The 27,678-nt window shown below is 44.9% G+C and overlaps 1 protein-coding gene across 3 annotated transcripts in view; it reads left to right on the forward strand.

Moving 5' to 3' along the window:
- The window catches only part of cntn3a.1 (contactin 3a, tandem duplicate 1), an 81,597-nt gene that overhangs the window by 46,047 nt on the left and 7,872 nt on the right, over positions 1–27,678 (forward strand). For 2 of the 3 annotated variants that reach the window (XR_008413036.1, XM_053850637.1), the window contains exons 7-17: positions 2,930–3,133; positions 3,385–3,487; positions 4,666–4,850; positions 7,524–7,663; positions 15,521–15,653; positions 16,058–16,208; positions 20,305–20,432; positions 23,157–23,332; positions 24,599–24,716; positions 24,809–24,967; positions 25,072–25,221. Coding sequence is in view for 2 of the 3 variants with exons in the window: in XM_053850637.1 (XP_053706612.1) it covers positions 2,930–3,133; positions 3,385–3,487; positions 4,666–4,850; positions 7,524–7,663; positions 15,521–15,653; positions 16,058–16,208; positions 20,305–20,432; positions 23,157–23,332; positions 24,599–24,716; positions 24,809–24,967; positions 25,072–25,221 (1,647 nt within the window). In the remaining variant the exon portion in view is untranslated. The remainder of the gene's footprint in view (positions 1–2,929; positions 3,134–3,384; positions 3,488–4,665; positions 4,851–7,523; positions 7,664–15,520; positions 15,654–16,057; positions 16,209–20,304; positions 20,433–23,156; positions 23,333–24,598; positions 24,717–24,808; positions 24,968–25,071; positions 25,222–27,678) is intronic. The other variant, XM_053850638.1, reaches the window with a different exon arrangement.

Consider the following 27,678-nt stretch of genomic DNA (forward strand, 5'->3'; position numbering starts at 1 on the left):
TGTAAAGGCCATTTCAGATCGATGCCATTAAACAGCGATTACAGTGTGTCATATTGATCCCGATTAAATAACATCCTGCGTGGACACTGGATTCTTGAAGGTATTAGATCACGATGAAAGACTTTGGCTCCTGAAGGGAGCGAAGGTCTATGCGTCGATGTTTACATCGCAGTTCTATGAAAGCAGGTGGGTGTTTTTATGACCTCCTGTGTGGCGTTTGTTTACATGCTGTTTGGTGTCAAGCTTTAATGAGCTCAGGAGATCAGCGCGGTCAGAATAATTCTTCATTTTTATTCCTGAAGAGAAGATGCCTCTCAAGTTTTTGTGTTTTTGGCTCGTACTGGGACAAAATGGTGCTTGATAAAACTCAGGCCTTGCACTAAGAAAAACTCTCAAAATCAGCAGTAATATTTTCTGACACAATTCTATTGCTTCATAGATCAGAAAGTCAACGTCAGCGTCCGATCAGCAACGTCCAAGAATGAAAAATTGCTCATGCCGGTCAGCTGCATGGGAAGTGGGTCGATGCCCCCTCCCTGCCGTTTTCCTTTCACACCCAATAAAAGCAGGCAAGAGCAGAAACGACGACCTCATTTATTCATACCAACAGACTTTCATTCCTACTTGTGTTGATGGATCGCTGCTGTGAACCGGAGACCTCGCGCGGCGGACGGAATGATCCATTTTACGCCAATATATTTTGGCAGCTGTCGTGATAGATCACTCCCATTGATGGAGAAGCTGAGGACGCTGTGATGGGCTCAACCATGAATCATCTAAAAAGTATCGGTGTCAAAGTGTTTGCTTAGGTTTCCTCATCGCCTTGCTTGGAGGGAATGTGAGGGGACTGGTGCTTTAAGCTCCATTTTTAGCTGTGACTTTCAACATGCATTCAAGTAGAGTATTCCAAATCGATCATGTCAGAATTGCACAAATTCTTAGAAAGGAACTTTTGAGACATGATGAGCTGTGGATCTGACCTAGGGCTTCCACCCTGAGGGCATGTCCAGTGTGAGCCACCTCAGCTTTTATGAAAGCAAAGGGCACTTTTAGTCTTCGGAGTCCAGACCACCTGAGACAAGAACTTCTGGGTGTAATAAAGGATAAATACACTGATATATTGCGGTACTTTATCTGCTCCTACTAACAATAGAATCGCCTGTATATGTCAGTGTTTTTGAGTTGCATGAAGACTCCCGACCTCCTCCAGCTCCTTTAGTGGACTGCTCTTCAGCATGAGCTAACCTGTACCATGGTAGAATCTGAAGCAATTGCACCATCCCCCCTAGCATTCAATGGGTACAAAGACTTGCTCAAGAGCTGTGCAGAAAACTAGGGCTGCAACCAATGATTATGTTGATAGTCAGTCACCGACTACTTTATGCATTAGTTGCCTCAGCAAACGCACATATATGCGTGTTGACAAAAATACAATAACATGAATATAAATAGTAGATGTAGGTAAATTGCCGTAAACACGTAGTGTGAAATGTTCTGAACTTCATGTTTAGAGGTACATGTCCTTTGATGTGTCCTATGATTCATTCCATAGTTTAAATGCAAATAATGTTTTTGTTAGTTCTTAAAGTAATGGCTCTTGTGAAAAAATATTTCTGTATTTATACTGTACTGTATCGGGATGCGTATCGTATCACCAGGTTCTTGCCAATACACTGACCTGCTGTCCTCCATCTTGTTTTGTCGCTCATGACCAAAAGGCTTGTGAGACGAATAAACTCGGCTCCTTCTAAACTAGGGACGCCTCGTCTTCACGACTTCTTGGACTCATATTTATTTGCTGCTCACTGTTTCACTTTTTACAACCCTGACTCGCAACGTAAACGTAAATCCTTGCATGACGAACTCATGAAAGTGTCGTGTCGCCAGCGCAGACTGAGACACGTCGGCACAAATCTCATTCATGATCAGCACACTGGAGCCCTCGACACGGATCCGCCTCATTTCAAAGGCTTTCGATTCCTCCTGAATGATGCACAAGGCCCATTATCTCATTTTAACGACGTGTCAAAGTTCTCTCCGCAGCCACAGGAAGTAGCTTGATGTTGGCGGGACACATGGAAAACTGTTTTTTTTTTTTTGTTCCATTTCCTTTGAATGTGTCATCCTTCGCCTTCAATGGCTAAACTGAGACCTAATGCATCTGACCCTTTTTCACTAATGGATGTGGGCATTTAGATCCACCGAAGGCTGAAATCACTTGTTCTGACCCAAGATGGATGTTTGTCGGCAAACAAAGCTCGTGGGAAGCTTGTGGCGAACCATTTTAACAGCCAAGGGAACGCGCTCGCGGAACTTTGACGGCATGTTTCCCACAGTAAGAGCATAAACCCACTCTCTATTCTGGACGTCCTTGGCCTGTCATGTTCCATTTCTCCTTCCTTCTCTCACGTCATTAAGGTGGAATTGATGCGGCCTGTTCATTATACTGGGGCTAAATGGAACTGCAATGAAAATCTGCCACTCACCGCCATTCATTATCGCAGTTTTCCATCCCTGGCCATCCGCCTTCCGCTTCCTGTTTCCTGATCATCAATTTTTAAAAGTCAGCAATTAGAACCCTCTTATTTGCAGTTTCACTTTGTTGCGTCCTGTTGGTTGCACCATTCCAAAGGAAGGAATTATTGATGGATGAGCTACACATGACGCATAGGGCATTTCAGCTGGACGCTGGGACCACAAAGTTACCGCAGGATTATGTCACAGAGCAGAGGGAGTCAGAGTGCCACCCTTTCATTGAGACTGTTTGTTTCCTGCTTGTTAAGAAGGAGCTCCAGTCTCTGACTCACTGGATAGTAGGTGAAGCTGGGAGCGCCCCTCTGTGTCTCAGCTGTCAAAGACATGAAATAACCATGATAAATGTTTTGGATTCAGGGTCGGATTTCTCAGCTTCCTCTCTCTCTGTTCGCAGAACTCACCTTTACATGGATCTTCAACCAGTACCCGTCGTTTGTCGTCCAGGACACGCGGCGTTTCGTGTCCCAGAAGACGGGGAACCTCTACATTGCCAAAGTGGAGCCGTCCGACGTGGGCAACTACACTTGTGTCGTCACCAACACGGTCACCAAGAGCAGCATCCAGGGACCCCCGACACCGCTGGTGCTGCGGCTGGACGGTATGTCCACCGTATTATGAAGGTTTTTCAATTTGCCCCGAACAAGCTTCCTGAATTTGTCATGAAAGAGTTCTACTAGCAACAGCCTGAACTTCGCTCTTGTCATTTCCCCCCTTATGGCCACCGAGTGATTTATGTTCTGCGTTTGCCCCGTGAGACTCCAAACTTGGTTTTTATTTCTGTCCTAACCTTCTCCCACCCCAAGCCAGACCAGAGTGACATGGACATTCTGCTTCTGTTTCGGACTCCAGGTGTGATGGGCGAATACGAGCCGAAGATCGAAGTGCAGTTCCCAGAGATTGTTCCGGTCGCGAAGAGCTCGACTGTAACGCTGGAATGTTTTGCACTTGGAAAGTGAGTCCCTCTGCTTGTCATTAGGGCAGCCACGTGCGTTCCTGGTGCAACTCTGCGGTAACTGCGGAGGGTTTCACGAAAGCATTCCTTCGCAGGAACAGTCTGTTAAAGCGCGGCACTGTGATTTAATTACGCGCCTTTTAAAATAGTGGAGCCAGACTCCCCACAGATGGAGTGATGACACCAGCCGGTAAATCAAGTGGAGCAATAATCCGCAACGGTCTTGAGGACTGGATCTGTTCGCCCCATTTTAGTGTCCAAAATGGGATGAGAGTGGAACCAGGAAGCATCTGGAGGATTTCTGTGACACGTGCAGTCGCTCTTTTAGAAAAGTTGAAAGGCTTTTCTCCAGATTGCTGCTCATGTTCACGAGGGCTTTGGACTCTGTGGTGGGATCATTAAACAGACTCGTAGCTGAAAGTCAGTTGATCAAGCTTCAGAGATTCTTCAGCACACAGTGAGGTTTATGTGATATGAAAGGACTTGAACACTGAGCTTATGAAAATCTAAGTTGTGACTGAGCCGAGAAATGATTGTGATCTCATCCCAGTTAAGAATTAGATGAAATATTCAGGGGTGAAGCGTAATTAGATATGTATATATATAAATACATATATATTAAATGGAATTTATGAATTCATTAATTAATAGATATTTAAATGCTTTTTTTTCCTAACTTAAGTTGACCTTATTTTTTATTTTTAATTGATCTCTGTCTTTAAAAACAATATGGAGACAGTCCAAAGAGATGCATGGTGAGATTAATCAATAAAAATAATAATAAAATAAGTTAAATAATTATAAGAAGAATAAGTTTTCCTGTTGCTGATAAGTGAAATATAAAAATTATATTTGTTAATATTTGTAAATTAATTTAAAATGGAAATATTCAACAAAAAAGGTTTTTTGCATATTGCATATTTTTATGCTGGTGAATTATAAATCATAAATTATGTTCTTCATATTAATATTAATGAATTACCAGGTATCATGTTCATTGTTAAGTAAGCTGTTCCAGTTTGTTACTGGTTAGTGTTGACTCAAATGTCTTTTCTAAATGAATAAAGAGGAGCTCAACACAGCACAACCCCAGATGACCCCGAATGATTGAATGTTTTGTACCTGAATAACATTCAGTTTTTTGGTCGTGACCCTTGTCGTCGCTCTCCTGCCTGTAGTCCGGTGCCAACCATCAGCTGGAGACGAGTGGACGGAGTCGCTCCGACCAGGAAGGTGGACTTGAATAAGGCCAGCGGTGTCTTAGAAATCCCGTACTTCCAGCAGGAGGACGCCGGGGTCTATGAATGTCTGGCGGAGAACAGCAGAGGACGAAACTCCGTCAAAGGAAAGCTGTCTTTCTACGGTGGGTAAAAGTGGTTTCCTTCCCCCTCATTTCTGCGTCTTTAACCGTAGTTTGATGAAAAGCTTTTAGAGTCCAAAATAATTGTTGCGTCCGCAACACGTTTTGTGGAGTTGACAAATGGATTTATTAGGAGAGGGTGTTATCAGCTGCTTAATCATGCCGGCAGTCCAACTATCACACTCGATTTATTCCCTGTTCTTATCCCCAACACGGAGCTTATGGGCCATATCCTGAAAATGCTCTTCATGCTCCTTGATGAAGCATTTTTATGGTTTCTCTCCTCATTAATTTGCTGTTTATTCACGACGGCGTCAGCCCACCAGGCAAGGAGAGAAATCATCAAGCAGGACTTTTATTTCCTCCACAAACAGGATGCCTTTGATATGATAATAAAGATTTTTCAGGTGCTGGGGTGAGGTGGGAAGCTAAATTTACCAGAGTAATATGAAGCGCAAGAGCCTCTCGGGATTGATAATGTTTTTGAAAAGCATGCATTGTCCAGCTTTACAAACAAGGTGGTCAGAATTAAAAAATAAAATTAAAAAAGAATAGTATATAGTATAAAATAAGTGCAGTGGTGTGTAGGGGTGTAACGTTAAAAAAAATAAACACGTTCCATTTTTGAATTTTGTTTTAATTGAATAACAATATCTGCAAACACAGCAGTTTTTAGTTTATTCAAATAAAGTAAGCAATGTTTGAGGGAGTAAATGCAATACTACGAAATAAGAACGAAAATATTTGCAGGAGTTTTACAAGGCGTTTTATATTAATATGGACAGTGATCTGCCCATCTAGTTAATAGTGACGGGTAGATGAGGCTTATTGCCTTATTGTGTAACAGGAAGTATAGCAATCCCAACACATAAGGTCAACACAGCACTAAAAAGCCCTGGACACTACAAAAGTCAAAAGACAGAGACATTGAGAGACGCCATAGCAATTGACACAGTGTTAAATACAGTGTGAAAGGAGCACCATCCCATGGCTGACCTAACCCAAACCTCCATCTTTATGTCATGTGACTCCATGCCTCCGGCATCAGGATGTGCCACGGGATGAGAGTCATGATGCATTGCGCTGGATGGTGTGGGAGTGAAATGTCTTCTAAATAAACAAACATCCATCGGCAACTTGTTGCTTTCTCTTTGCTCTATTGTTCACCAAGTGCGCCGTGTGGAAAGCCTGGTCTCCTTGTGAGATTTAGGTCCGGCCTCTTCTGAAAGCCAGGCGCGCTGGGTGCCTTCCAAGTGATAAAAATCTGTAATCTCATTTTAAACTCCCATAGACAGGAGCTGCCGGGACATCCATCAGCTCTACAGAGAATAGAAGAATCGATACCGGGATGCGGTGTTTGCCACGTCTAACTATTGTTGGAGGGAGGACAATAAGGCAGCCTCTCTTTCAATTCCCCACTTAATTGTCCTTCCGTAGTTCCTGGAGATTTATGAAATTAGATGGTGCTTTAGCGGGCGACGGCGCCTGAATGGGACTTCACGTTGACTTTGTGTGGAAGCCTCATAACTCAGTGAAGTGTGTCATCTAATAGGACCAAGTTTACTGTGATCATAACTGCAGTGACAGACTCAACCTTTGGAATCACGGCGACACATTTGTGTCGTTTAAAAGCAGCCGTTTTGACTGTGAGAGGTTTCACTGGATTGCTCCTCACCAGTTTAGTTTTAATAGTCATGCTGCACTTCCATAATGTACTTCAACAATCGACTCTACCACACAAGCAGTGAAATCCAATGTGTTAAGTTTCTGACTTGTTCATTCACATGATTTTTCTCTCCATGTTTGTATTCTGGAGATTCTAAAAGATTCCTCTTGAACTGTTGCACAGTGAATGGAAATGAGCTGCATGAGTTGGTGACTCAGTTTTGGCCCTCAGTTGGTTCATGACGTCGCCATGAAGAAAACAGCCATCCTCTGGGCACCAAACAAAACAAACTTTAGAAACTTCCCTCTAAACAGAAACATCCTGCTGAGGCTGAATTTACACTTTCTGAGGGCCCCCACTTGGTCTGAGACTGTTTTGGAGCCATGTCCTGGACAAGTACAACAGACAACACTTTTAATTTTAATATCTTAGAATCTCGTTGTAGACATTATTTTAGCTGGTTTTAGCGGCGCAGTTCAGAAAACATTTTCCGAGCTTTATTTCATCTGGTAGATGGTGTAACTCTGCATTTCAGGGCCAGAACACTGACCGTGGCAGGAACCAAGACTTTTTTATTCCCCTTTACGTGCGCGCCCTTCCAGCTCCGTAAATCTTCTCGGAATGTGTCGGCCGGACCAGCATCGTAAACAAAGAGGCGTTTTCTCCGCAGTGACTCTCAGACAGGATTTTCACTCCTGACCAAATCCAACACCATTTCATTGTCACTGAAATATACTCTGGATCTGCGCTCATACGTCAGCAGCAATACGGCGGCAGGTGTTTAATATTCACCATTGATCCCGGCTGCTGTGTGTGTCCTCCTTTATGTTTATGTATTTCTCAGGCTGAGGTCAACTCTGTGTTAATTGGAAGTGGATTTATGATTTGTGCACTTGGACGTTCGCGTAATGAACTAATCGCTTGCTTGCTCGGTTCTTCGATTTCTCCTCCAGCGGCGGTGCATTTCTCTCCCGCTCCTCTGTTAACTGACAATCCTCTGACCCCCACAGCTGCGCCCCACCTGACAGAGAAGCCTCAGGACGTCCAGAAAACCATCGACGACCCGCTGACGTGGGAGTGCAAGGCCAGCGCCAAACCCAAGCCCTCCTTCCGCTGGCTGAAGAACGGCGAGCCTCTGGACTCCATGGAGGTAGGAGCTGACGCCCAGCCGTCACTCGCCTGCCGAGCCGCTTGTTTACCTTCCCGGGATGTTCATTGGAAATTGTGGACGGAAGGTCAAACACTTGGAAAATCAATAGCTGGCAGGTCTATGAGCTTCCTTCAATGGTTCAGCTTCAGGCGGATCGATGGCCCTCATAATGTGAGGCCCCGGACTTTGGCCCCGAAGTGACTCTGCGTTCAGTTCTAAACACTAATATTAGTGCTTTAGCTCAAGTGTAAGACGTGCTGGGGGGGAAGAAGTGTGGGTGATAGAGTGCCAGAAAGTGAATTAAGAAGACCAGAAAACGCAGTTATCTAATGTGGTTCTATTTAAAGCCTGAATTTAACATGGTTAAACTTTTGAGAATAAAGGATTAACCGAAACTCTAGCTCTGGAACAGGAAGCATCAGTGGACGGAACAGATGATCGCTGCTGATCGTCCTCTAAATTATTGTTTTTTTTCCCTCAAAATATTGCCAGATTCCTGTCAGAGTGATGAAATATTGGATGCCATTCTGTGGTTGTTTAATGAAACTGCCAACCCAGCGTTTACCGACGGCCTTTGTCCATCAGCCTCATTGATTGATTTGCTGGCTACTCTTTATTGTTCAGGGAAACATGGCCGACAGACATCAAGCTTCATTGATGCCTTCACGCCTTCTCCCACATTGAAGGTTAGATGAGTCACATTCATATGTCCAAAATCATCAATCAGCTGCTGGGAATATCATTTAACTGCTGCCTGCTTTTCTTGTGAATGATCTGATTCTCAAGAAGTGGGTTTATGTCTGAAAATGTGTATTTTTATAATATTTTTGATGTCAGATATTTGTCATTGTTGCCGTTTGATTTTTTTTTTTTTACATATAATATATTTTTTGGTAGTTTTTCAATGCGTTTTTTATTATTATTTGTCAGTATTGTTTCATTTTTTTTAAATCTTGTCTCTATTTGGAAATGACACCTTCTTATATGTAAATATTTCATAAAAAATATATTTTCCCATTTTTAAATTATAGTCAGAGTGACTATAAATTCCCATTCTTCATTCTAAATTCTTATTTTCTGCTTCACTACAGATATTTTCACCAAATGTACATCCCATAAGTCCACTATATTATAATATATTTTTTCACCGATAGAATTCTAGTTTTTGAATAGATAAAACAAAAAAATTAGTTCACCAAAATTTGTTACAATTATTTAAAAAAATTTATTATTCATACTAGAAAACAAATTTATTTTATTTATTTTCTTATTCTCGACACAGTATTCCACTTTTTTTCCCTAATGATTCATTTACATAAGTTTTTTTTTTTTTTTGTTCACTTCATTCATCTCCAGCTCATGTATTCCTGCCATGTGAAGACACACTTACATTTCTGATCAAGATGCAGATTACTGCCTGGCTGTAGGGGACGTGGATTTTCCCACGCCTGCTTCTGAAATCCGTCTTCCAACATACAGTATGGTATGTCACAATGTTGAGGCTGAGAAACGTCCTTCTTATACGCGCAGTATTTCGGGCCTGGAGGGGAGAATCTTGCAATATATTAAAGCCGTTGTTTTTGGAGATAATCCTCCTGCGTGTGATGGATACAAGTCTGGGGAATCTCAGCAGCTCTGCAGTGGAGCAGGAAGAAAGACAACTTCAAAGAATCCTTCATTCGTGCCGCTGGTGAATGTGGCAGTGAATCACACACCTCACAAGTTCTTGTGAATAAGTATTCCTCACATACCCGTTTTAACTTCTTTTCTTCATGCATCTGGAGAATGGCGATGTTTTTGTGTCGTACCAGTCTCAAACCTTGAAGAATGTATTTCCTATCCGGCCAGAAGAGCAGTGGCTCTTGACTTAGATGATGATTTAGAGCTGGCTGCTGTTGTTGTTGTTGTTGTCATCGCCGAGTGCTTGCTGCAGATGAATTCTAACTAGACGCCTTGGTCAGCTGTTTCAGAACATATTCAGCTCCATGCCTCTGAGACCAGAAGGTCAGAAGAACGTGGTGACTCTGTCATCCGTCCGTTTTATTCTGTTTATCCTCACAGGGTTAGATTTTTCTCTCATTTTCCTGCCAGCAGGTGGGGAAGAAAGGCCCACTGTGTTTGGCGATTCCTCAAAGCCTGGTGGTTCAGGCTCGCCTTGAAGCAAATATCACCGTTGTTATCAGTGTTTCGTGTTCCTGGAACCGTTATTTCAGAGTTAAGCACGCAAAAGATAAAAGGTAATCAGATTATATTAGATGCTAAGTGCTGTTGCATTAGTTTGGCTTTGAAGTTGTCTGTTGTTCCAGGCCTGTGTTACCACTTTGAAATCGCCGTGTTTGTCAGCGTGTGGAAGAGCTGATGTGATGCCATTTGCAGTCTCAACCAGCAGCTCTTATCTGGCTATTTTATCATGATGATGCGTTGCTCTCGCGGAGTGAGAGAAACCCGATCAACCAATCCACATTGTGCTGATATGTACTCTCTGATTCTGAAGGATGATAAGACCAAAAAACTACAGTTGAGTATATGTGTACTTTTGCATCCTTTGATCCATGGACACACTGTCTTTGGTCATCTGAGTCTCTACACTGAGCCTCAGTCAGATGACTTCCCTCCTCCTGATATCTTAATGCGTTCCATCCTGAGCTTTCTAATTTACAAAATGACTTCCATTGTTTTTTGTTTTATCCCGTTTGCCATGACAATTTGCTTGATCTTAATAACTGTAAATTCTGGTTTGTTGAGGTTGAGAAGTAGATGAATGATGGATCTTCAGCTACAGGAGAAGGGAAGGAAAGCAGCATCAGAAAGTGAAAGTCACCCTCTTGTAAAGGGAATTGCTGATGTTTTATTAGTTCTGCTGTATAGTATGTGGCTTCTTTTGACTTTCTCATGTCTCATGAGGCTCCCAGGCCACTGAAAAGGTATCAACTCTCCATCTGGTCCTGGGGTGACACCTCGGTTTCCTCCCAGCTGACCCCACCTGAAACACCCCAAAACACCCTTATTTTTAGAGGAAAAACTAAAATACCTTATTGTATTTGATAGTTTGTTTTAAAAGGCTTTAAAATATTTCAAGCTCCAGAGAGTTGTTGAAAAACCAGAAGAAAGTCCAAATGGGATGGTGTGCTTTGTAGAACGGACTTTTATTTTGGGGTTCAGTTGTAGCTAATGAACAAAGTGCTGAAGATGTGTTTTCTATAATTCTATAAACATCAACATCTGTTTATGTAGTTGCGACGAGTTTTTTCTTAATTTTCATTTAGTCAAGACGCGGCGGCTGCTTGATCCATCTTATCGGTGAAATCCTTGGTTTAGTAACTTCCAGTAACTTCGGTAAGAAATGCCTCACAAGTTGCCTCTGAATCGCTGCGGAATGATGCCACCAAATTCCATGCTGTTCCGAGGCACGAAGCCGTCCTCATGAGGGGCCCAAACTAATTTAACTGGCTCTCGTACATGCCAAGCAGCAGCAGGGTTTGCCTCTGAAACCCAATTTGGCATTTTGTTTTGGCCCTTTTGAGAAACATCATAATTGTCTTTGACACTTTGGAGGGTCTTACATCAGCCTCTTCGTTGATTTTATGGGGTGTCCCTGATCTCTCATGTCGGTGCCTCACACACGCAAACTTCTGCTGCTGCACCTTCTCAAACAAGGCCTGGCATTAATACAGTAGTGTAAATGAGTCATTGTGATGCAGATCTGCCTCCCATCATTTATGACTTCCCAGCTGCGGTGTTAGTGCTGCAGCGCTGGCAAAGGTCACTCCCTTTGTTTCCTGCACATCAGTAAGCACCAGGACGCCGCGATGTCTTCACCGGTGCATCTCCCCGATTGATTCGTAAATAAGACTGTAAAAAGTCGCTGGCGGGCAGCCAAGCTAACAGAGCCAGCGAACATGTGGCCAAATTAATGAGAGGGGGCGGCACCGTTTTCAAAATGCCACCATCAACAGCGGCAACAGTAAATCAATTTCCAAACCCAAAGGTCAGCGGCGGAGAGAGGGAGAAGCCGGGGAGGGAAGGCCATAGGGCCCATTTGTTATTCCTCATTAGAGTGGTCAGTCCTCCGTCTGTGGTCACGTCTTCGCGGGGGCCACTTTACCATCCGTCTGTAGTTCATTTCCCTCCGAGTTTTTGGACCCTTCTCTTGGAATTAATTGGCTCAGAGGAGGGACTGTCACAGGAAAATGTCAAACCAGTGGAGCAAGCTCTCAGAAGTCCCTGCACAAATGTGTCCCCTGAAGAGGAGCCCCAATGAACCCCCCAAATTTCTGTGGACTGGATAATGATTCCATAAACTCACGTTATCTGTTTAACTGAACGAGAAATGAAAGCAAATCCAGGGCTTTGATAGGTTTATCCTGAGCTGAACTGCGGGGGTAAACACCTCGGCAGGTTCAAGGCTGCAGTGTTTCCATGAGACATTTGAAGAACTGAACTGGCCTGTGGCTCAGTTTTATTTTTTAATCGTGAGGTCACACCCTGAGATTTATTCCCCAATATAGAAGGTGTTCGGCTCAAAGTTTACCAGTGTTTTCAGGCAGCTATCTCATGTTATCGTTGATCGACTGTGGCCATCAGTTCTTCTCATCGAAACAAAGGTCTGCACGCGGAGGGACTTCAGTCTGTCTTCAGGTGACTATTCACCTGACTAGAAAGTCATGTAGCCAAATGTAGACAGAAAACCAGCATGCCCTCGAGGTGCCCATCATCATCTGTCACCATGATATCCAACTTATGGCCCGGGGGCCAACTCTGACCCGCCGGCTTCCTTGATGTAGCCCACATCGCCACCTGAGACCCTGCACCCACACTGTCTCACAGAGATACATTAAACTCCCCTGGAAACAAGATGGCAGCAAAAATATGAAATATTCTCCAAATGGAAAAAGTGAAAGATGCACATCGATTAAAGCTGAAGCTTTTTCAGGATTAGAACCTTGTAGTGGATTTTTGAATCATTCTAGCCTTCATCTGAAGTCAAGCTGGAAGTGTCACGAAAATCTCTCAAATGGATCTGAACACGAATGTGATGACACAGAGTCCCTGCCCGACTGGAAAGAGTGCTGGCATCAGAGAAGAGTCAAGAATAATGAACGATGGTCATGAAACCGACGAATGGCACCATTTATCTTCAGCGCTAAAGAGATGGTGATCAAGCCATCGGAGTCTCTGAGGGCTTTTAATGGGGTATTCGGTGCAGAATAGAGCTTCGTGGAAGCCGCACACGCACTTACACAGATGTCTTTCTTCTCGTCCATCGCTCACCTCGCCACCCGCCTCGTCCCTCAGGACTGGCCTGGCTATCATCTATTCAGCGTTACTCAAGCCTCTTTATCTTTGTGTCCTCACTCGGTGCCCGACCTTGTTTTTTTTCACTTGATAATGCATAAGCACTCCGTTCTGGCACAGAAATAAGTGTCTTGTATTTGCAGCGCTGCATCCCTCCTCACCCTCCGGCTGAGGCTGCAGCACCGGGTCAGGCCATAATGCGGCTCAGCTTCCGAGCCTGAGCTTCTCCGCTGCGTCACTGACTGATTTTAAGGGACGGTTCCTGTCTTTTCAAGTGGCAGCGCTGGTATGATTCCAGACGACAGACAGAACGGCAGCAGGACCCTCTGGACTACTTTGTCAGTGACATTAAAAGGTCTGGCTGCACTCAATGGAAAAGATCAAGGGCAAGAACAATGGCTGCTGCCACACTCAAATTGACACTCTTATAAAAAGGGAGCTGAAAGCAGCGTGACCAAAGTAAAGGTCACAAAGGAGGGTTGAGAGTGTAACTTTGTTCAGGTTACTGTATCGCTTTCTCTCCGCTGAGTTTCTATTCGTAATAAATGGATTTATTTTCTCCTCCAGAAAAATTTCCCTCTGAAAAATAGCACTTTCGAAGGTGCCAATTTATGCTTCTCCCGTCAGTGTGTTTCAAATACTTCCACTTGTCTCAGGAAATGTGTAAAGCTATAATGCAGAGCTGCAGTTCACATGAAGATATGGATGTGTCGGTTATGATTCGTCTTTTTAACCTGAGGGGTTTGGCTGATTTAGATATTAGCTATTCCTTTATTTCTTCAAAAGTGGTGTGGTAATGTGATGGGTAACAGTTTTCACCATAAGAACTCATTGCTCTGGAAGGAAGGCAGTGAAGTCTGAGGGGTGGAGATGGTGAAGTTCAGCAGCCACAATATGACGTTGCTCAACATGGCCGTGTGACTCCGGCCACACCAGGCTTGCACACGGCCATGGCACCATGCTGTCTTGGCTTGATGTTCAGGAACAGTATTGTGGGTTGTATGCCAGCCTTGTATTCCCCAGTCAATTCAGTGTGAAGGGCCGTGTGACTAGCGCAGACTGTTGCTCAGTCAAGCCTCCATTATTAACAGTTACGTCGAGGAAACGTCGGCATGATTTCATGTAAATACTCAGTTGGCAGGTTGAGGATTTTCATCTTTGTTTTGTTTGTACCAAGACAGAGTTGTTTGATCTTGCTTTGGCCATTTGTACACGAAAGTAACGTTTTAAATCTGCAACTGTTTGAAACCAGGTCGTAGATGGATGAGATTTGGTGGAAATATCACAAAATATTCAGTTGCTCTTTGACTACATGAGCAGCGGACGGTAAAGACAACATGCTGTTGGATGTGCTGCAGACGAAACGGAGAGAATCACGAGAAACACTATCTCAATATTTTTACCAAACTTGTATTTTCTCAGACCAGAATCAAACTCTTGAATTTTATTCAACCAGTGTTGCCATAAATGAGGCAATACACTCCAGATCTGCACACAAAGCGCAGAAAAACACAAGCACCACTCGTCCTTGGCTACGTCATTGTCCATTCGGAGTCAAGTGCGAGTCATAATCACAGCTTGTCCTCATCGCTCCACACAGACGACTCTATTTCCATCTTCATTGATGTTCTTGGATGTCCAACTCTCAAGTGTCCTTATGCAGATGCCTTCATCGTTGTTGAGCTTTACAACTCCACCTACAGGCTTGGCTTGTGTACGACAGGGGCTCCTCTGTTTGTGTTGAACAGGCCACAGAAGGCACAGAACCTGAATCACACGCATCATTTTGGACCGTGTCAAACCTCACAGCAAGTATAGCCCAGTTCCAAACCTTGACTCCACCTGTGAAAGCAAGGGTGTCCTCTTGTCAGAAGACCATGCGCAGCTTACAGATGATTCTCCTTAGGTCTGTGGGTGCTGCCTGTTCACGAGCACTAGGTGACCTTTCCGAGGTGTAGCCCACTACCTACCCCATTGATGGGAGCCACCTGACTCACAACCATGCCGCAAAATAAAGCACATCTGCTGCAGCTTCATCCTACATTGCTCCCCTGCGGTGTATTATGTTAACCTGCATTTGATCATGTGTAAGGCAACGGTAGAGGCGGAGGTGGAGAGGGAGTGGGGAAGATCTTGTCGCCACAGGCGTATAAAGAACACAGATAATTAGCAAGGTTTCAATTATCACGCTCCCGGAGGAGCAGGGAAACGTGTGGCTAAAGCTGGAGTTAGCTCAGGCCATTTATCAGCATGAAAATGGTCGGCACTGCAGTAGTTGAATATCCATATGAGGCCCTAATTAAGTTCCTCAGAGTCGGTCTCCGTAGTCTGTGTTAGCGACTTTCACAGGGCCTCGCAAAACATAAGGAACGTTTTCGCTAACTTTTATTTCACATCTAGCGTCAGGTCGTGATACTCCGCCGCTTCATTGAAGGTCCATTGCGGTAGCTGCGGTGATGGAGGGCAGCCCTCTCTTTTCTTCACTTCTGTGCTCTGACTAAACTCTGGATGACCTGCTTCATTCATTCTGCGGTGACTCATCTGATGCTGTTGTCTCCTCAGCAGGACAGAGTTCAGATGAGTAACGGAGTGTTGACCATCAGCAGCCTGAATTTGGCTGACATGGGCATGTACCAGTGCGTGGCTGAGAACAAACACGGCAGAGTCTACACCAACGCCGAGCTCCGAGTCGTCGGTAAGAACAGCCCGTGGATGGAACCCGCTTCCCTCGGAGCCAAACTGCATGTGTGCGTGTGTGTGTCATCTTTCTTTCTGTGACCTGGTTCCTCAGGTGTGGCAGGCCTTCGTGTTTACTCAGAGCTTTCTGCTGCACTAACAAAACACAGGCCGAGTGATTAAGTCCTGATCTGCAGAGGCGCTGGATCTGCTCGGCTCGTGCTCGCTCACCCTGTCCGGCCTCATGCCTTATTCATAACCACCTTCAAGGGAAATTAGAGCGACTTGGAAAACCAATTTCAAATTATCCTACGAAATAAATTCAGTCTTTGTGTGCGCACGTGACCGAGTCATCAGAAATACTGAAAGAGTGACCTGCTTCTGAGGAACGTCACATATCTTCTGCTCTCTTCTCTCCTCCAGCGATCGCCCCGGACTTCTCCCAGAACCTGCTGAAACCTCAGACTCTGGCCCGACAGAGTGGAGATGTGCTGATTGAATGCAAGCCCAGGATGTCTCCACGGGGGGTCATTTCATGGAGGAAGGGGAAGGAAGCTCTGAGAGAAAGTCACAGGTTTGTGTTGGGCAGCGCATGGCATAAACAGAGTCCCTTCATGGTAGCATTTGTTTGCTTTATACAAGTATCTGAATGAGATATATTGTCTCTCAACAAGCCAAACAAATGTATTCAAACAAGCGAGGGAAAAAAAACAGCAACAGTGTAGGACAATTACTTTTAACATGAGCCAGACACATTATATTCATGACAGCAGTGTCCAAATCGCAGTCATAAGCATGATCTATTTGACCTCAATAAAAGTGTTCAGTAAAGCAACTCCAGGGGCCGTGATGTCTGCGGATGAAATGGTGATTCGCAGTGAGAGTTCGGAGGAGATGCTGGAGCCAGGAAAGTTAGTGGAAGCAAGAACTGTGTGGATGAGAGGGATGCTGGAGGAGCAGTGCGTGGTCAGCCATCCAGGCACTTTTTTTTTATTTTTATTTTTTTTTGTTTCTTTGTCAATTCTTCACATTCTTCTTCTGAATGAATTATCTTGAACTTTTGTGACTCACCGACTTCATCAGCCTCATTAATGACAAAAGTTGCGCGACACAAATCAATTCCGGCTCCGCCGCCCCAGCAGCTTCGCCGTACTTCTGCTGCTGTCTGCAGTTCCACTCTTGTACTTTCCCTCGGCTTCTCTGTTTACTTAAAGTAATTGGCTGCTCCTGCGCTGCTGTACTCGGATCCATTTGCTGATCCATCAGCTCATTAGCCGCACACACGCGGCCCACAGGGTCATTAGAACACAAGGCAGACGTAGATCAAGACACGCAGTGAGACGTGGAAGAAATGGGCGCAATCCCCGAAAGAGTTGATCAATGGCAGGCCTTCTTCAGCGGCTGATTCCAGTCACCGGGGAAGCCGCCTCGACACCTTGTTTTATTAGGAATCAGGTTAAGTGCGGATCGATGCCACCCCTCGCTCTGTGAGGAAATATAGAGGGAAGAAAAGATGCTAATCTGTGGAGGAGGACGGGCAAACCCGTCGGAAAATCACTGCTCAAGAGCCAGACTGAGGGAGAGTAACAGGAAAACAATGTGTACAGATGAAGCGCCTTTTTACTTTTTTGGGTCCAGGAGTCCAACTAAATAGACCCAGTCGCAGTCTGTGTGGAGACAGCTGCAGTTTGTTTGGGTGGAAGACTCAACTTCATGTTAAAGGCAGAGGTTATGGTTGCTGTGGCAACATTTCCACTTGGTGGGATGTGTGAGGGAGCAGGTGAGCCTTGAGCAAGGAGACAAAAGCAGAGTCCAGCTTCTATCCGAAGGGATCTCAGCACGGACAAGGGGAGAGCTGAAGAGAGACGTCACTGTAGGTCCAGGTTAAAAGTTGCGATGGCGTGCAGGACTGTTTTGTGGTGTACGAGGCGGATGTTGTTTTCACTTGACATGGTGTGTGCGTCAGCTGGAGGTGAAGCCCTGGTCCCCAGAATAGCTGCGGATGTTAATTTGACATGAGCCAGGAGGTGTGTGAATCTATGCGGTGTGAGGAGCAGATCCAGGGTGGGAACTGTGTGAGGCCGTCTTTGCTTCTCAAAAGGTGATAGTTTGATACTTTTCAATGATGTAAGAAGGTCAGGGCTTGATGTCCTTGAACATGAAAAAACAAAGGCCAGTCTTTGGGCTTCTCTGTCTTTGTCTTCACCTTTGTCTTGGTCTTATTCTTCATCTTATTTTTAACCAAATTATGATTAATCTCATCAGTAAGTTTTCACCCAATTCTTGGCAGTATATTTTTGAAACAATATTAACCAACTTCCAATATAACAATAATGATTTATGCCACTCCACTCTCTGGTATGAAGACACTGTTTCTGTGAGTGACATCGCAGACAGCTGATGACATCACTGAACCCCAGCTGGAGCTCAAGGGCTCAAGATGGCTGTGGTCAATGTCAGGTGAAAATTTCCGACGCCTGAAGTGAGAAAGTCTTCAAAGTGTTTTGGAGAAACTGCAGAAATGGAGCTGACTGTTGAGGATAAGATGGAAAGAAGGTGGTCGAGCTGTCGCTAGTTGAATCTAAATGTGGTGCTGTTTTATTTTGATAGGTCTGTCAATATGACGTGGAGTTTCTGAGTCCATCAAGTGTTTTTTCTTTTTCCTAAATCAGTCTGGTGTGCTTCCTGATAATATTTATTTGCTCAGCAGCAGGAGGCCCAGAAACTATGCAGGCCCATGCAGCGCTGGAGTCTGGCTCCAGATTTCTCATTTGATCTGGGATTAATTGTTCTCTGGGCCCAGCTGGGTCCTCCACCGTCCATAACTGGGGCGTACGACCCTGCCGCCACAGGGAGGCGGCAGGTTTACACGTCTCTCAGCGCACTCATGCAGGAGGCGTGGCAGGCGAGCTGCGGCTGGGATCGCTCTGTGAATACTGATGCCCCACACTTGTTTCCTTCCCCTCGTCCAGCTTCAAGACCGAACTGAATATTTCATTTATTTATGTTTTGAATCTCACAACCGATCGATGGATTCCCTTTAAGATGTTGGTGAAGTTTGCGGCGGATTAAACGACGGTGCTCAGAAAAGCAAGTTGCTTTCTCCAGTGGAGTTTCCCTCCTCCCTGGCTTGTTACCCTCCTCCTCCAGCAGGGGTGCAACTCTAATCCATCCTACCGGCTCCACTGAAACCCCCATAATTCCAGCTAATCTTACAGGGATAAAGCTTTCAAGGCTGCGATCCAAGAACATCTGATTAATTAATGAGATCGCGGCACGACTTTTGCATCATTTTTCTCTTCTTTTTTCAAAGGAGATTTCCTCAGAACTCTTTCATCGGGAGCCTTGAGGTGAGCACTGAAGTGCTTTGCTTAATTCAATTTCAGCGCTGACCACGGGCAGCAGGAACACAGGAGGCAGCTCTCAGGGATATTACCTGTAGATTGCGGCAGTCTGTTACGCTAAAATGATACCTCACTTTAATATAAACGGCTCGTCCAAATCTCGCCGCATTGGAGCTTTGGAAAGTGGGAGCTTCCAGTTGTAAGGCCGGTTAATTGGCCGATCCGTCCTAAGTGTTTCAGAATAATGTTTTTCATTCACTTCCTTTTAAGCAAGAGAGATAGACGAAGCTTTTAGTCCTCCGACAGTAGCTCACTTTTACAGCAGCCAACAGGGTTAACACAAAGTGCCTCTTTAGTATATCAAGCTTTTATGTTCCCCACAAATTTCCTCAATACCTTAATTGCTTCGGGGCGACCTTTGAGAGGAAACGCTTTTCAGACGGGCGATTCTTCCGACACCTTCATCCCGCGCCGTCCCTTTGAAGCAGAGGAGGAAGTGCGACTGCACCGTTTAATGGCAGGTCTTATCCTCGCAACATCTCATATCCATAACTCTCTCTTATAGTCTATTACAAAGGAACCCCTGGGTTCTGTTGCGGGAGTCCACCACGCCTCCGTGGGGAACGCCTCAATAGATGGAGATAATGTATTTGAGTTCTTCTCTCCTTTTTTCTTTCCTTGATGAGGGTCATTTTTGAAGATTTTGGAAGGTCTGATCTGCCCTTGGGGGATCGGTCTTCGCCTTTTATTCAATCTCCTGTGGCTGACTAAAAAGGCGAAGTGTGAAAAGTCATGGGATTTCATTTAGTTTCACTTCAATGGAGGCTTTTTTTTATTGGGGAAAGGTGTTCCATTTGTCCCTGGGATTTTCTTATCTGCATTAATACGCCGAGCTGCTCTTGAAATAAATAATGTGTCACAGGTTCGTGATTTCACTTCGACCTTTGTGTCTCCGTTTTTTTTTTTTTTTTTTTAATTTTGTCCTTCACTTTTGTAAATACAAACACTTGGAAACAGCTCTCTGCTTTGTTCGGCACACTCTCCACTCAAGGACGGTCGAAACTGCTCTCCACCATCCGTCAGTCGAAGTTAAACAAAACTGATTTTTTTTTTTTTTCGCACTTTAAATTCCACTGGAATAGAGCAGCGCGGGACTTGGCATGTGAGCTAATCTGCTAATTCTCTGCGACAAAGATGAGTAAACAGGACGAACATCTTGAGAATTCAACCCTTTATGATGATGACTCAGTGATGCAAGGAAATGACTCACCTTGGACTGATGATCCATTTCCATGTCAATGGAATTGGCGCTTTTGTCATCCCCAGAGTGACGGTGCTGGACAGTGGAAGCTTGAGGATCTCCAACGTTAGCAAGACGGACGCCGGCCTCTACACTTGTGTGGCCAGGAACCAGTTTGGGGTCGCCAGCAGCGCAGGAACGCTCTTGGTAAAAGGTAGGAAATCCAAATCTTGTTCAACTTCTTGCAGTCTGAGGCCGAGATTGTCTCACACAGTGGGAGGATTTGTTTTGTTTGTTTGTTTGTCATTCAGTGCAGACAGTTGGTGACACTTGAATTGGAATTAGGAGGATGTTGGTCTTGAAAGCTGACTCAGTCTCGGAACAGAGTTTTATTCTAAGCAGCGCTGGTTGGTCACTCAACATGCAGCAATGGAAACCATGCCTTCCACAACACAATAGGATGTTATGTGGAGTCCAAAGACTCAAGTACCTTCTTCATTCCTGTTTCTAAACACATTCTTCCTTCACCTAAAGCTTATTTTGCACAAGCCAATTCAGTACTTTTCTACTACAGTCAACACATTTTCCCAATGTGGGTGTCTCTGAAAGTGGGAGGTGGGAGAAGATGAGTGGTAGTGTGACAACGACTGAGCCTATTGTTCATTTTTCACAGTCCGACATAACAGTCCACCTTAAAAGGCAAAGTCCTGCTTTGCTGCGGGAGCTCAGCTGTTGCGAGTCATTCACCTGAAAACCTCTAGAGTCAAAGTCAGGGGCCCCTATGCCTCCACTCTCGCTGTGAAACAATTCCAAATGAGAAAAGTCATTTAAAGCACCCTGGCCTCTGCTGTCTTCTTCCTCCATACAAGGTAACAATAACAAAACAACAGAGTCGAGTGAAGTCCAGGTTTTCCAATGAGTTCTTCACGACGATGTGTGCGGTGGAATCTTTCGATGGTCAGCTGCCTGAGTAAACATATTTCAGCAGTTTTGAACGTATTTGCAGGGACTTTATTAAAAAGCCGAGTCAACAACTGCTCACGATTAAAATCCCTTTTGTTGTCGCTTCTTTTGTGAATTGCAAATCAGTTCACTTAGGAACGGTCCCTTCCTCTATCTCACCCCATCTCACCCCCAAAGGATGCGTTTGATTATTGTGCAACTGCAGGAATCCATTACCTTTCATATGAATACGTACGCTGGATATCCATATTTATATTGTTGTTCAGTGGGGGGAGATAAACTGTAGAATATAATCAGTCTTAAAGGCGCACCGCTCCCCAGTTTTCTCATCTTTCTAATGTTTGCGATGATGTTTAATCTCTCCACAGTGAGGTGTCGTCATCCACGTCTCCAGTTACCATAGTTGGTTAGAAGGGCTGGTGAAAACTTTCAATGGTTATTTCAACCCAGGCTCCTTCCGTTTTGAATAAATGCTTTCATTTATGTTTCGTCTTCCCTTTGAGATTTTGACCTACCGACTGTGAAATGTTGGGTTTCAGCTCTGAACCAGGAATCTGTCAGAGACCTCACACATCGAGAATAAAAATGTGACTTCCATGCCAGCAATCTCACGCAGAAACATGAGATAAAATGACCAAGAAATATCACATCGATCAGAAAACATGGGACGCAACATGCTTGTGGACCGTATAATGGTCTGGGGTGTTTTATGACGGGATAATAATGAAGGAAAACTAAAACAGAACATAAAAGTTCCACATGATACAGCCACCAAAATTTCCAAATTTTCCTTCTTACTACACATGTTGGTAGTTGCAGTAGAACACGTGAGCTAACATTCCTTCCGGCTTCAGTGAAATGCGTGGAATGGTGCGGGTCGTGTCCCGAAATATGTCGTCTTGGTCCAAGCATCTTGTAGTAAAATGTAGTATTTTGAATGACAGTCTCAGGATGTTAATCGTGTTCCACTTCATGACAGGGTTGAATTCCAGAGCATTATTTTTGCCATTTTTTTAGAGCATTTATTCATTTTCTGTGACTGAAAATGAATGAAAATTAACGTTACGGGCCGAGAAGGACGATCACTTCAGCACCTGAAGAAGAGCCTGTTTCCCAGTTCACTTGGCAACCAGCAGTTTCCAGTCATAAAAGCAGCTCTGTTTCATCACTAACATCCGTCTTTTGGTTTGTTTTTTAGGTGTAAGGTTTTAGTTTCTCCTAATTTTAGCTCACAATTGTGACCCAAACACGGCTCTGTGCTTCCTCCTGGGACCCAGTGTGGATGCCCGTAATAAATCACAGCACCGGTGTGTTTATGATAAACTGTGTGGCGCAATTAATCCCAAAAAGGAAAATCGTACGGCACGGAATTGAACAGCTGAAACGGACCTTTTGGGACTTTCCTTCCTGCCGCACAAGGAACGTTGGCGACGGCGCTGCTATCATTATTCTGCGCCACACTTTCCCATCCCACACCTACACAGCCGTGCTCCCGCTGAAAAAAAAGAACAAGCAGGGCTTGTTATGACACGGCCGAATATAGACCTTTACTCCCTCCGACGTGCTGCTGCGGCCCGCCTGTCCATTAGATGTTTATGACATGCCTGCATTATTCACAGTGGGCTGCAGCGTGGCCCCCTCGCCCTGCTGCAGTTCTCTGCGCCGCACTGTTGTTGAATAAGACACCGGGGCGAGACGGACCAAAGATTATGTTGATGTGCTGCATGCTGGGGATGAAATAGGACAACGCTTTGTGTCAGCACAACAGCCGAAATTATAGACACGGATGGCCGACGGTAATGGCCGCGTTTTTCCTTTGTTTGTTTTACTTGCTTCGCTGTTGTGATGCTGGAAATCACAGCAAAAGAAATGCACGTAATTGGCTGAGGGAGAGTTTCCAATGTGGTTTATCTCGTCTGGGCGATACATCAAACAGCCGTTTTTCTTTTCTTTTCTTTCCTTGTGATGTTTGCAGAGTCGACAGCTATCACCAGTCCTGCTGGTCATCTGGACGTGACGGTTGGGGAGAGCATCGTGCTTCCCTGTCAGGTCTCTCATGACCCCACCCTGGAGCTGAAGTTCACCTGGTTCTTCAACGAGCAGGTCATCCAGTTCGGGAGCATCGGGGCGTATTTCGAGAAGGTGGGAGGGGTGAGTTGACAGCCTCACATCATTAGCGTGAGCCAGGAGTGTGCGGGTCGATGATCCGGAGCAGGAGGAGGAGCTTGCAGCCTCTGTTTTATTCAGTGTGGTTGATATTTTCAGTCAGTTCAAACTGGATCAGAGTCAAGGCTTTGGCCATTTTTGAGGTCCGTTCACAATGGTTTCAGTGAGGTGGCCATTTTGTAAACATGGCAAATATGAAATTGATGCAAAGCCGCACCATGAGCAAAAGAGGTTTGGTTCCTACAGGTAAACACACAGTTGGGCCCCTTTAAAAAACAGTCAAATCACCGTCTAAAATACTCCATGAAAGTGAAATATCAAGGTGGAATGTCAAACTGAAGGCTGTAGATGGGATTCATCGTTGACTCATGATGGTGGAGGGAATCTAGGATCCGGGTTTGGAACTTGAAAATGGACTTTAGAGTCCATTTTCCTTTTAAGAATCGACTGCTAGAGTCACGTGGCCCAAGTCTATAGAGGCATAACATGAAATCCGATCCTGCTGATGAAATAAGTGGGTACAAAACTAGGCACAAGTCATGTTTCATACTAGTCCCGGCTTCATTTTAGCTTTGCTCACGTTGTTAACATAGCACAATTTTTGTCTTTATTTCATGTGTTTTGATTTCTTTTTTTTCTTCTTCCCTCAAGCTTTCTATTCAGGCTACTTTAGGAACCCCTAATGTTAAAAAAGCTGTTGTCCATTCAGCACTGTGTTAAGGCATCCGTGGAGTGATGAAGACGGCGGGATGCAGCAGTTCTTACTGCAGCTTTCGCCCCGATTTATGGAAGTTGAATTGGTCGTACGCCGTGTTTGATAAACTTGGGTGAGATGAGTTTATGTGAGGACTAATAAAGGAGTGACGTAGCGTCTGAGCCCCTCTGTATCAATTTAAAATCCTCTGGATAAGAAGTGATGTCGGCGTCTTCGCTGTATTCATACATTAAACCCCCTGACAGGTGTGTCTACGCTCATCGGTGCTGCTGAATCCAGAATCACTTTTGCTTTCGAGTTCATGTCTTCGGCATTCAGTCATTGTCTTTGGATCAAATTGAAGCGCGGTGAATTAAATAAGTCTTTTTCAAAGCCGTCCGCTTTGTGAAAAGCAGCATTCAGTCATCGGGCGAGTCCTTGGCCTTTTGCAGCCTGATCCCTGAAAAAGAATCGTGATTCAGAGTGCACTCGCTTCTTCTGTATTTTCTTTGTTGCGGCAGAGTTTCTCTAATTTCACTGTTTGTCTGCCACGACAGCGTTCCGCCGGGGACATCATGATCCGGAATATCCAGCTGAGGCATGCTGGGAAATACACCTGTGCCGTGCAGACCAAAGTGGACAGCGTTTCTATCGCCACCGACGTGGTGGTCAGAGGTGAGGAACCTGGCTGAGGTGAAGAGGAGGTGAAGAGTGCAGGCAGGCTCGATCCACATTTGAGCCTGACCTTTGATCTTTAAATGTTGCAGGTCCTCCCGATCCCCCGGTGGACTGTCAAGTGACCGAGATGACTGAGACCAACGCCTCTGTGTCCTGGCGGCCTGGCTCTGACAACCACAGCCCCATCCTGGGTTTCACCATCCAAGCCCGGACCCCCTTCTCCCTGGGCTGGCAGGCCATCACCACCGGTGGGTGTGATCTGGCCTGAAATAAGTGGGGGGCTGTGTTGGCTTTGGAAATCTGTCTGGCCTTCCGCTGCTGATGAAACGGTTCCTCTTGTGATGCGCTTCAGTTCCGGAGCTGCTCGGGGGGAAGCAGCTGTCAGCCACTGTCATCGGCTTGAGTCCCTGGGTGGAGTACGAGTTCAGAGTGCTGGCAGCCAACAGCGTCGGCACGGGCGAGCCCAGCAAGCCGTCCAAGAAAGCCCGCACCAAAGACATGCGTACGTACCCCCCCCCCGATCCCCCCCCCGCTCGCTCGCACCACGCGTTCCAAAATGGAATGTAAAGCCGGACGCATCACGACACGACAGCAGTCGACTGTGTTTCTCTTCGTCCCTCATTTGCTCAGACAAGCAGCACATGAATGAACCAGATCCACAACAAATATGAGCATGCCAGGCTGAGGCACCGCAGGGCAGCCATTTTGGATTAGAGAGGGATTTAGATTCTAAATCTTAGAATAAACCATGACTGCCAAATGTGGAAATAAGAGGAAATGTTAATCCTTGCCCCGCTAGTCTTCTTTTTCGGCGGAACTGGGAGCGACGGTCCAGCCATTCACTGATGTAGGAAAGCAGCTGTGACCAGTCAGTAGTGATGCGAGTCAACCACCGAAGCGTGTCACGGCAGACTTGACTCACCTGTTCCTTCTTTAATAAGCAGGTGTGTGACAGTCACTGATCAGAGGCCCAGACTGTTGGGATTCCTTTCAAAGAATCTCTACCAGATGGAACTCCAAAAAATAGGCTGTGATCCAGCCTCAAAAGAGGTTGAATGTCTATGATGAATTGCAGACGGTAGCTTTATGAGAAAGCCTACACCGGAATACAGGTCTTCCTCACCGAGGCGTGTGCCCCCGATGTGAGCCTTTTGCTTGCTTGATCAGCAAAATATGTTCTTTATTTTTGGCCTTCAACTGGAATGGCTGGTGATGGCAAAGGTCTTGGTTTGGACCGAGTTGTGTGAGCGGGTTCTGAGGTCCTATTTGAATATGCCTATCAATGATATTTCAAATACGATCAAATCTTTGGCTGCTAAAGTTTGAACCAAACAGAAACTCCAGTTTCCTCTCCTTTTCTGCAGTACAATAGAAGCGACGTGACGTTTTTCTGTATTGAATTCCACTTTGTTCGACTGGAATTTTTGAAGTGCCACAGTGTTCGATTCATGCAGCCATCGATGTTGGAAAATTTGAGTCTGAACAGAATAGCCGCCTCTTCGCTGCCATTTATGCAGTTATTTTCCAGACGCCGGTGTCTGGCTGTCCTGCTGTCAGTTTGTCTTCCCGCCTTTTAAATTCAGGAGGGTGAATGAAGAAACCCAGGTGTCTGTGTTTCATGGGCGGCTTACATAAAGCTTCAATCCCTCAGTCGGTCGGAAGCAGTTTGTTGCTCTCTGCAAGTGGCTCAGAACATTTTTAGTGTTGAAATTATGACCTTCCAAAGAGAGACTTTGTATGATTTTTGTGCTAAAAAGAAGGGAATGTGGTTTTTAGAATGTTTCAAAAGTTGAAGAACAACAATATTGTTTGATAATCTTGTCTAAATGCTGAAAATTCCATTAAGATCGAGACAATGTATGATTACAAGTGTGAATATTTGGGAGTTAAAGTACAGATCTTTGAACGAGTTAAATGTGTGTGAAAAGAAATTTTCTGTTTAAAAATACGCTGACACTAAATAAAGTATTCATACTAGTAATATAATTTAAAAAAATAAAAATGAACGTGAAAAACATGAACACAGTAGTAAACTGTCGATTTAAAAAATATCCAAGTATAAGTGATGTCATCATATAAACCGAATGAAGTCATGAGGTGCCTCAGAAAACAACAGGTTACTCCCCAGAAATGACAGTGTAGTGTGTTTATGTCACATAAAATAACGCAGCCTTCAGCTGGAATGTGAATTCTTTAATCACGCGCCGCATTTAAACCTGTTTATCGCGTCACCTTGGGTTATGAAATAACAAGAGCAGCTCATTGTCAGTCTGGACTTCATTGCCGTCAAGGACAAGCCACCGTGTCATTCTTCAGTCCACACATCAAACAAACGGAGCCATGTTTGTAGTTTGCCGTTCAGCACTGCTTTTATCCAACCACGCAGCACAATGTTGAGCCTGAAATGATTCAAATGGAAGTGCTCCGGTTCACCATTCCACTGTCTGGGAAAAGAACGTTTCGCCTTCTCCTGGTGTTTCCTGGATGTTTGAGGCTCAAAGAGACAAAGCTTTACTCTGCGGCTGCAAAAGAATCCGAGATGAGATTCTGATTTTGGTCTGCAACACTCACCGTTTCAATACGTCGCCGGTCATAATGTAATAATGATTCTCCCACACATCTCAACCTCATTACTTTTCCCATCACCGCCAGATTGAAATGATCTTGCGAAGACAATAGGTGCGCGACGTCTGCTCGCGTTGAAAGTTCAGGACTCTTCTTCTGAGTCACTGGACAAGCACCGACCAGTTTGATTCAGTCGTGGCCTCCAGTGGTCCACTTCCTGTATATGGGAATCCACCAGGCCTGAAAACTAGATCCATTAAATTGTATTTTTCAATACAAAAACACACCTAAATATGCAGTGAATTTGAACTCCTTGCAGTCAGTCCTGATGGTATAAAAATGTTCTAGTGGAGTGGTAAATAAACTCAGTTTTTGTCTATAATGTGACCAGTCA

This window comes from Synchiropus splendidus, chromosome 18 (genome assembly GCF_027744825.2).
Source record: "Synchiropus splendidus isolate RoL2022-P1 chromosome 18, RoL_Sspl_1.0, whole genome shotgun sequence".
NCBI classification, from domain to species: Eukaryota; Metazoa; Chordata; class Actinopteri; order Syngnathiformes; family Callionymidae; genus Synchiropus; species Synchiropus splendidus.